This window comes from Condylura cristata, unplaced genomic scaffold, assembly GCF_000260355.1.
Source record: "Condylura cristata isolate star-nosed mole 26May11 unplaced genomic scaffold, ConCri1.0 scaffold00014, whole genome shotgun sequence".
Classification (NCBI taxonomy): Eukaryota; Metazoa; Chordata; class Mammalia; order Eulipotyphla; family Talpidae; genus Condylura; species Condylura cristata.
The window spans coordinates 9,622,692-9,633,072 of record NW_004567115.1 but is presented as its reverse complement, the minus strand read 5'-3'; the positions used below and the strand labels follow the sequence as shown (position 1 = coordinate 9,633,072).

The 10,381-nt window shown below is 35.1% G+C and overlaps 1 protein-coding gene across 1 annotated transcript in view; it reads right to left on the bottom strand.

The window, feature by feature from the left end:
* PIK3CB (phosphatidylinositol-4,5-bisphosphate 3-kinase, catalytic subunit beta) overlaps positions 1-10,381 on the bottom strand; it is a 123,745-nt gene that overhangs the window by 50,903 nt on the left and 62,461 nt on the right. The window contains exons 7-10 of the mRNA XM_012724769.1: positions 8,176-8,346; positions 7,394-7,471; positions 4,909-4,984; positions 1,822-1,859 (exon numbers count right to left, since the gene is read on the bottom strand). Coding sequence (XP_012580223.1) covers positions 1,822-1,859; positions 4,909-4,984; positions 7,394-7,471; positions 8,176-8,346 — 363 coding nt within the window. The remainder of the gene's footprint in view (positions 1-1,821; positions 1,860-4,908; positions 4,985-7,393; positions 7,472-8,175; positions 8,347-10,381) is intronic.

The window sequence follows — 10,381 nt, the reverse complement described above, 5'->3', positions numbered from 1 at the left end:
AAAAAAAAAATTAAAGTAGTAATAGGAGTTACAAAAGATTATTAAAAACACTTGCAGTAAACCCTCAGACCACTAGGTATTTATTTGTGTCTGAACATATCAGTTGATTCCCTTCAATTTCACAGGAAAAGTATTGCTTCTGATCAAAGCTCCTAATTTAATTGTGCTCCTACTTCTAAGAATTTAGATGCATGTTCCTTTGCTCTTGGGCAGTGGAAAAAATTCCTCTCTGCAGCAGCTGTAAATCTATGCAAGTTTCTTCCATATCAAACTCAAACAAAAAAATCTCCCTTAAGAGTCCAATTAACCACAATCACCTAATTTCTCTACTATAATGAGAATATGCTAGCACCTACTTAGGCACTATGTATCTCTTACTTTCAACCCATCCAAAAGCCTATACGGCATGCAAGAGCGAAATAATGTAAAGATGTAATTTTAAATGAAAAATGAAATAACGAAATAGTACAAATAGTCTTAAAAGGCATATTCACTTTGTTCATTTGAAAATATGATAAAAAAAGCAGGTTAGTGATCTGTTGATCTTTTAAATGACCTTGGATTTTAATTAACAATGTTACATTTAAAATATTTCAAAATTAATATTCTAGAAAGTATAATGTACAATACTAAATTTAAGATCCTATTCAAAAACACTACTCTGACAATCTAAAACATTAAATTTAACTATTTTAAGCTGTAAATTAATGAAACAGAAATAATTTCTGATATTACTTTCTCTTAAAATTGAGGAATTGACATAGTATATTAGTATTAGGCATACCATAACGATTCAATATTTGTATGCTGCAAAATGATCACTATAAAACTTATAGTTAATATACATCATCTCACAAATTTTGTTTTCTTATGAGAACTTTTAAGATCTCTTAGTAAATGCAAATATTACTTAGTAATATGTCAAATATGCATTATAGTATTGCGACCTATAATCTTATACAATCACCATGCCATACATTAATTACATCTTCAAGACATATTGTATAACTGAATATTGTACATTATGACCCCCTTCACGCTTATCTTTACCTTTGATAGTACCAATCTGTTCTCTGTATCTACAAGCCTGGTTTTTCTGTTTTTACATTTCACTTTTAAGAGAGAACATACAATAATTGTCTTTTCTAACTGACTTTGCTTTGGCATTACTTTTTTAAAAATGCCATTCAGGAATAGAAGCTCCAGGCCCTTAACTCCATACCTTGTTCAAATCTGACTATTTCTGATAATAAGCTAGTAGTCTAGTAACTACATAAAAATAAAAAAAAAATCAAGTAATTATTCAGATTTTTCTCCCTATTTTTAAAAAGATAGCTTCAAGATTGGCTAGCCATAGCCTTTATCAACCTTTGTTATGTTCATTTTTCTAAACTGCTTTAAATGTATTTTTCTGTGTTCCCAGAAAAAAAAAGTTAGGGGACTATTGTCAGCTTATAAAAACATTCATAAGGGTAACTATAGAGGTTTGTTTCAATAAACTATCTAACCTATAAGAAGCTGACAATACCAGTATTTTTTAACAACCAAGACAGATAACACACTTATTTTCTCATTTTCATAATTATACTATTCTCTAAAGAAAACTAGCTGCCTGTATGAAAATAAAACAATTATTTTATCCTAAGCATCTGAGAAATGCCCATTACAAAATGCTAAATAAATGTCATTATAGTGTCCAAGAAATTATATGGAAGAAGGCAACCTAGATTTCTAAGTTTTCTTTTCCTCCCTAATAACTGAGGAATACTGAGCATCAATTTAAAAAATCATAGAATAGATGGGAGTTTTAAAAAGACAAACTCTCTGGTACTCCTTAAGAACCAAACAATCTGGTACAGCTAGAAGTACATAAGGGCAAAACAGGGGGTATGGGTTGAAGAAACTAGCAGCAGACAAGTCTACTTACAACTATTAAATAGGAACATAACTTATATAGATAAAGAACCGCTTTGTCTTGGGGGGAAGGGATGAAAATATCTGAATGAGGATTTGTTCAATGCTTGAACAGGTAAAATGTGAAGATAGAAGCAAGGGAAGCAATAGGAAGGCTGTACTATAAATCAAAGAGAGAGTAAGGGCTTTAACTATGAAAGTATGAAAGGGCAGGAAAAATAGTGAAAGAAATGTACAATAAAAGACACTAATGGAGCCTTCCTGAAAGTGTCAGCACTATCAAGCTATCACCAGCCACTGCAGCATGAGTTTAATCCTTGGCCATGGAGCTGACCCACATGGCACAGTAGACTTCTCCAGTCTCACCCGCTGCTCCCCTCAGCAGTGTATTTCAGTAGATCCACCTGTTCTGCTCCCCACTCTGTCTTTGGTGATTCTTCTCACCTCCTCCCACCCTATACCTCTGGCCTACACTCCAGTTCTTGTATGCATGAATAAGTAAAAATGAATCTTTAAAAAGAAATCGTGCCATTTCCCAAAGCTTGATCTGGATCATCTTCAGACTTTGAAATATGAAGGATTTTAAAATAACATGCTTATTAATTCAGCCACATGCTTTACTGTCCAACTTAAGCAAATTTGCAGAAACACATTTTCACAAGTCCTAGAACACTTGGAAAGTAAGAGAAGGCATGCAAATGAACTGTGACTGTACTACAGCAAGGATAGGCCGTGTCCATACACAGACTGTATTCCTCATCTCAGCTTACCAGCTAAAAATATTCTATGTTGGGGGCCCTCCCTGGTGGCGCAGCAGGTTAAAGCACTGCACTGAGAAGCTAAAGCCACTTCTGCATGAGTTCGATTCCCGCCTGCCCCGGAGGTGACCACATGGCGCGGCAGACCTCTCCTGACCCGTCCGTTGCTCCCCTCAGCAGTGTACTTCGTCGATCTGCCTGTTCTGCTACCCCCTCTGTCTCTGGTGAATCCTCTCTTCCTCTACATCTCTGGCCTGTACCCCAGTACTGCACGGATAAATAAATCTTTAAAAAAAAATGCATTAATTCATTGCATAAACCTTAAATTAGTGTTCATGCACATAGATGAACAGACAAAAAGCATAAGATACCATTTCTTTCCTCAGGAGATAGCTAACGAGGTGATGAGGAATTAGTTTTATGGCTAGTCAGAAAGAAAAAGAAAAATACTGGATGGCTTCACTCACAGCAGGAGCAAAAGGGGCCCGTGTTGGGGGTGGGGGGGAGTGATTATAATGAAGTAAAAATAAAAATCGATGAATCACTAAAAACCAAAGACACTCTATGGGGGTGGAGAGGGGAACAGGACCAAACTGGGGTGGGAAGAGCACACAGGAGTATGGTGATAGCACAGAGGTGAATTGGGGATGAGAAGTCCACGGGGATTACAACCAAGATAAAAAAATGTACAAAATGAAGAATGATGTAAAAATAAATGAATGAATGCATGCATGCATTAATAAGGAAATATTAAAAGCATACCAAAAAATAATTTTATGACTAAGAAGTATGATTAGGGACAGATGTGGGCTTGGAATTCTCTGGCTTTATCATGTGGGGAATTCATTGAGTTTATCAAGTTTCCCATATTTATGGGACTATTTTTGCCAGCTCTGGAAAGTTTCTAGTGTTAATTCCTTTAAGGAGTTTTTCTGGGCCCTCCCTGATGGCGCAATGGGTTAGGACAGAGCACTGCAAGCCAGCCACAGCCACTTCAGTGCAAGTTCAATCCCTGGCCCCAGAGGTGACCCACATGGCACAGCAGCCCTCTCCTGTCTGGCCCGCTGCTGCCCTCTGCAGTGTACTTTGTCTATCTGCCTGTTCTGCTCCCCGCTCTGTCTCTGGGTACAGCACCTCTGGCCTGTACCCCAGTTCTGTGCACATAAGTAAATAGAATCTTTTTTAAAAATCCAGGGAATCTTTTATAAAAAAATAAATAAAAGTTTTTCTGAACTTCAATATTTCTTTCCTTCCTAGAACTCAAAGTGAAAAAAATTTTAGATCTTCTGACACTGTCACAGATATCTAAGGCTTTGAAGAGTTATCACCTGCCCCCCAATAAAACTGGAAAATTTTATTGATTAAACTTCAAGTTCACTGACTTTTTGCTTTCTCATTACTATTCTGTTATTGAGTCAGTGAGCTTTTTTAGTTCTAAGTTTTCCCATAAGGTTCCTCATTATCTTCTATTTTTTTAACTGAGACTTTATTTTTTCCATTTCTTTCCTTTGCATTTGTGCTTAGTTGTTGGGGGACTTTTGTTAACAACTTCTTAACTATCTTTATGAGGTAATTCCATCATCTATGTCACCTCAGTATTGAGAACTGCTGATCATCACTGAACACCACTTGAGAACTTCTTGCTTTTTTTTTTTAATATACCAATTAGTTTTGAATCATATCCTAGACATTTTGATTATTATGTTATAAGACTCTGGGTTTTGTTTATATCTTACAAAGAACACTGGTTTGTATCAGGACACAAGACAGACAGAAGTTTCTGCAAGCTGCCTGTGCTGTGGTTCCAATAATAGTTCATTTTCAAACCCTTTGCAGGGCTATTTGGATTTTACTTGCATGTGTACCTTATAAGACCAGTCTGAGACTTGGGTGACAGTCTATTACAAAAGCTCAGTTCTCAAAGTAGATAGGCAATTAAATTTCAGATTCACACATGTACCATTCAGGAATAAACCTGCAAGCATAAGCAACTTTAAGAGTTGCTTTCCCAAGCAACTAACACTCTGTAAACATCATAGTACTTTTAGGTTTGCCTGGGGTTCCCATTCTCCTGTCACCCATCCAGAAAGCTTAGGATTTATTTATTCCTACTTCCTGTTAACTATGCCAAACTGCAGAAAGACAGACAGAGGGAGAAGAAAAAGCCAAGGAGGATTTACCCGTTTCTCTTGAGACTACAAATCCTCTAGTCAGAGAGGGCAGCTCAACTCTCTACATTTTAGGTCTGTTCCCATAAGTGTTCTGGTTACAATCCTTAGCACTACTGGTACTGCCAAGGGAATTCTTAGATACTGGAAGAAATGATAACATAGAAAACAAGAAATAATTACAGAAAAGAGGAGAGATTCACATGTCAAGTTGCCTGGGCCTTGGGAAGGTGTGTCGTTCAATCTGAGTAATTTATGATATGGCCTTCTTATAACTCACTCTTTGTAGTTAGCCTAAGTGTTTACATGAGGGTATTTTTTATAAGATTAACATTTAAATGATAGACTGGCTAAAGGAGATTGCCCTCTCTAAACTGAGTGATCCTAATTCAACCATCTGAAGGAACTGAAAAGAACAAAAGGGCTGACCACCCCCTGAGGAATAAAGAATTCTTCCTGCTTTCCTTTAGAAATATCTCTTCTTCACCATTGGCCTTCAACAGGAACCACACAATTGGCTTTGTATTTAGGACTTCAGACTCAGTATGAAACTACAGTGTGGGTGCACTTGGGTCTCCAATTTACCAGCTATCCCTGAAGATTCTAAGACCTAACTGCCACTACAATAAGCCAATTTCTTAATTCAATGTGGCAGTGGGAAGATGTGCACAGGAGCATGAGAGGGCATATACAAACACACAGCCTATTGGTTTTGTTTCTCTGGAGAATTCTAATATATCTACTCTCATCACTCCTATTTAACATCATATTGAAAGTTCAAGCCAGACACTGAAGGAAGAAAAATGTCTGAAAGGAAGCTACTAGTCGATCCTTTTCATTTTTTCAAATTTCTCCTAACACTACTCATGATGTTAACAATTAAAGGCAATGGATTGTAATTACAAGAAAACTGAATCACAATTACATTAATTTACTTAAATGCATTTATATAACTCCACTGGGAACAAAAAGGGTAATAAGTAGGGGGAAAACCAGAAGAATAGAGGAGAGATACCTTAAATGAACATGTTCCTATATGAGATACCTTAAATGGACATTATTCCTATATGAACATAAATAATAGAATCAGCCCAGCTTGAAACTATTTATGGAAGTTGATTAAGAAAAAAATCTATAGAAATAAAGTGTTACTGACAGAGAATTTCTTTCTTACTGAAAAAAAGTATAGCATAATGATTAGGAAAAATAAACTATGTGGTAAAAGCTTTCTTTTATCTTACTCCCTCAGGAAGAAATAAAATGATAGACTATAGAAAAATAAAAACTATAAAAAGTTAAGTAATTTATGAATTATCCACAGAAGATAAATGAGAAGAACAAATAGGAATTCACATTTACTATAATGTAATTTACTGTAATGATTGGTACAAATCACCAACCAAAACCAAATGTAGCTGTCATACTCTATTTGATGTTTAGATGAATTGGCCTACAAATGAGTTTTGCCCTTATGAATGAAATGCCAAGGAAATTTGTTTGGTATTTACTGATATTTACTAAACCAGACGACTGTCCAAGCTCTTGTGAATAAATCAAGTAAATAAATGAAGCTGTAGAATAGTGAACAAAACTACCATTCAACAAAATTTTAAACTAAAACCCCTTCAATCCTCAAATGGTATGTATGTATGTATTTGTGGAAACATGTAAGTCACTCCCACAAAAACTTGCTGACCTTAAATCCCATCTGAGGGGAAAGAAATGAGGAGAGATCACTAATTTTTTTAGTCATGTTTGAACTTTTTTTTACCTGTTGCAGCAATCATGTTACACTTTTGCAATTGAAAAAAAATAAGAAAAATTTAAATTAATGAAAAAAACAGAATTACCTCTAAAGCAGAACAAAGGGTAATTAACCGGAAGCATTAAAAATTAAAATCTAGCTGGAATATAAATGAAAAAAGCCTTTATTTTAAGGGAAATTGCACAAAAAATCTGTAATGTCCATTTACAAAAGCAAGCCATTGGTAATGTTTAGCAAGATGCCAGCAAACAACTCAAATTAACTAAACCTCTTTCTTGGATCACAAAACTATTCACTCAAGTTCCTGCCAGCTAAAATGGGTAATAATGCATGCTCTACACTTTAACACAAAATGCATTATTAAGTCTTCACTTAATTGTATGGAGTTGCGCAATAAATTCCCATGTGTTAAAAACACGTGTTCTATAATGTAGTCATCTATTTTTCCCAGGAACATTATATTTTCTTTGTGTCACACAAGCTTAAAAGGAAAAGAAAAAAAAAAAAAAAAGGTGGCTGAGAGAGAAAAGGCTAAGTGCTATAGGAAACTGTGACCATGATTTTGATAAAATACGATTTACATAATAATTACTGGGAAAATGTTGATTTATCCAGTATATCTCCAACTATTCAGAGTATTCTAATTCTCTCTTAATAAATCCCCATAGTCCATCTAATATAATTAACATGAGTAAAATTTAACCTCCAATGTGATATTCTTTGCATTTATCAGTGAGTTATTCAGGTAATAGAGCATGTAACAAATTCAAATCTCATCAAGTACTCACTTTTACAGTTTCTTCTGTGTTAAGTTTATTTCCTTTAACTAATAAAATCTGGAAAGGGTTGCTGTTTTCCCAAACATGCTGTAAAAGATGAAATAATACAATTATTTTAATGAAAGATATGGCTATTCTATACAAGTAATGAAATCTTATCAGTTATTGTAAGTTTTGGGAAAATAATAAAAACAGACCTCTGAGCTAACAAGTGAAAATTTGAAATTAAGCATCATAACATTCCAATACTGCTAAGAGATCACTAAACATTATAAACAAATAATATTAAAAGCTTTGGATAAATTAAGAACTGTCCTTTTGAACTAACACAAATAACATCTTAATCATCAAGGAGTAAGTAGTTTAAGCATTCGGTAAATGTTCCAATGGACTTAAGATAGGCCTTCTATAAAAATATTGCCTGTGGGAGAGGGGGTATGTACCTCCAGTTCATTTAAAATCTACAATTATTCAATTAAGGTGGAGACCGGCAAATTATATCAAAAATACTTTCAAAACAAAACTATCTTTCGACTAAAATGTCTCAAATTATTCACTGAAGTCTTATGTTTAGTTCTAATCTCAAAAAAATTTTTAATTAAAAAAAGTTATTTGATGAAGTTTTCTGATACTACAAGAACACATAAACCATTAATGGGAATTTTTATACCCACATGTAATTTGAATTAGGAAAATGAATAGTAGTAGGAAGTGAGTAAATAAAATGGATGTGGCAAAGCATACAACTTAATAAAATCACATATCTTTTGGGGTCCACACACAAAACTTACAGATATAATACGTGTTTTCTTTGGTGGTAAAGGAAGAGGAATGTTAGATGAATTTCGATTTATGGCAGCCTCGATGGCAATCATTTCCTGTTCATACATCTTCTTGATCTTGCAGCATTCCACAAGTGTGAAATGGGGCAAGGTCCTGTTCATTACACAGTTCCGTATATACTACAACACCAAGAAAGAATAACGATTATCAAGGATATGTGTAAATAATTTGAGGAATAAAATTAAATTTAGCAACATGATACCAAATGCACTGAGAAGTATATCTTAAACTATTTAAGAAAGAAAAATTAAAATCACAATATAAACCAACTACCTTAATTAACTTTTATCTCTAAGAAATGAGCTAGACAATTCTTATACGTTAATCTTCAACTCTACAAGAAAGATTATTCCCTGTTCAACAGATTAAAGAGTTTAAAATCAGGAGACTTAAATTAAAAATCTACTATCTTTAAAACCTGGATTTAATCTACTTGTTTGACAATTAGGTTTCATTTTGAGCAGTCAGAAAGTGAGTATGCAGTGTACACCAGAGGCTATTTCTTAACTACAAACTAGAGCTGGTACCTTTTCAGCACATGGCTCTAAGCAACTTTACTATCTTCCCAGTAAAAACCAACAAGGCATATCTTCTCAGTTTGATGCTCCATACTATCAAAGTTACTCACATGATCAAATTCCTAACAAACTGAACAGATATCAAGATTTTCTTCACAAAAATATATATAAATTTTAAAATAAACATTTCCAGAATGACCTATAAATACGTGTTGTGTGATCTTTTAAAAGATTTCTTATGTATGCATATAAGAGCTGGGATATAAGCCAGAAGTTGGGGGGGATGGTAGGGGAATTCACCAGGGACAAAGTGGGGAGCAGAAGAGACAGATCCACTGAAATATACTGCTGACAGGTACAGGGTTTGGGACTGGAGAGGTCTGCTGCACCATGTGGGTCAGCTCCCAGCAGAGCCAAGGATAGAACTCGTACTACAGTAGCTGAAGATTGTTTCATAGTGCTGAGACTTAAACCCTTGTGCCACCAGGGAGGCCCCAGGTGTTGTATAATATTATAATAGAATAGTTATTCAGAAACTTTTCACTATGATATACCATCCGGGTACTCATTGGTGGCACAACAGGTTAGGATGCAGCACTGCAAACTAGCCACGCTACTTTCGTGCAAATTCGACCCCAGGCCCCCGAGGTGATCCACATGGTATGGCAGACCTCTCCTGGCCTGCCCGCTGCTCCCCTCAGCAGTGTACTTAGTTGATCTACCTGTTCTGCTCCCCACTCTGTCTCTGGTGAATCTTCTCACAGCCCCTGCACCTCTGGAGGCTTGTAACCCGGTTCTGTATGCATAAATAAATAAATCTTTAAAAAAGAGAGAGAGAGAAGAAAAATATACCTTCCCATTTCCTTCAAATTCTTTTGCCTGCATTGTATGTGTCTTCTCTCTTATATGACCTTGTCCCAAAACATACACAAACCTTTTTCTTTATAACAAATTTCTAACAAAATGATACACCTTCTATTTTTTTTTTTAAAGTTTAAAGAAGCAGAAGGCTACCTAAATTCAGGCAGAACATGAAGAAAAGTCAGTATTTCTATCTGCTGCTACACACTTATCCTTTTCTTCCTCCTCCTGATAAGTGGGAGTTCAAGTGCTTACTCTCAGAATGTGACAGTTTCCAAAACCTGCAGATACAACTGCTGGTATACCATGTATGTACTAACCCTTAAGAAGTAAGGTTACACCAGAAATATGAAGATAGGAATTTGAAATCCCTTTACCTGCTAATAAATCATTGAATCTTTATCCTAAGCTATCACTTTATAATTTGGCCTGTATCCCTCTTGCTTATAACAGAACAACTAAAAATTAAATTACAAGAATAATTAAGTGCTTTTCCAATTTATTTGTAACTTGATACTTAGCCTATTATTCTTTATGTAATGACCTTTTTTATTAGACTCAAAATGCATTCCAACAAAAATATCCTCAAGTTCCTTGAGGGTAATTCCAAGATTCTGTTCATTAAACAGTATATCTTAGGAGGGAAGAGGTGTTGTAAAATAATCTGAAGCACTTCAGTGCCTTAATAAAGCATATATCCCAAGAAGCATGATTAAAAGAAAGTAACTATCCATTCTGTGGGGGTGGAGTGGGGAATGGGACCAAAAACGGGGGG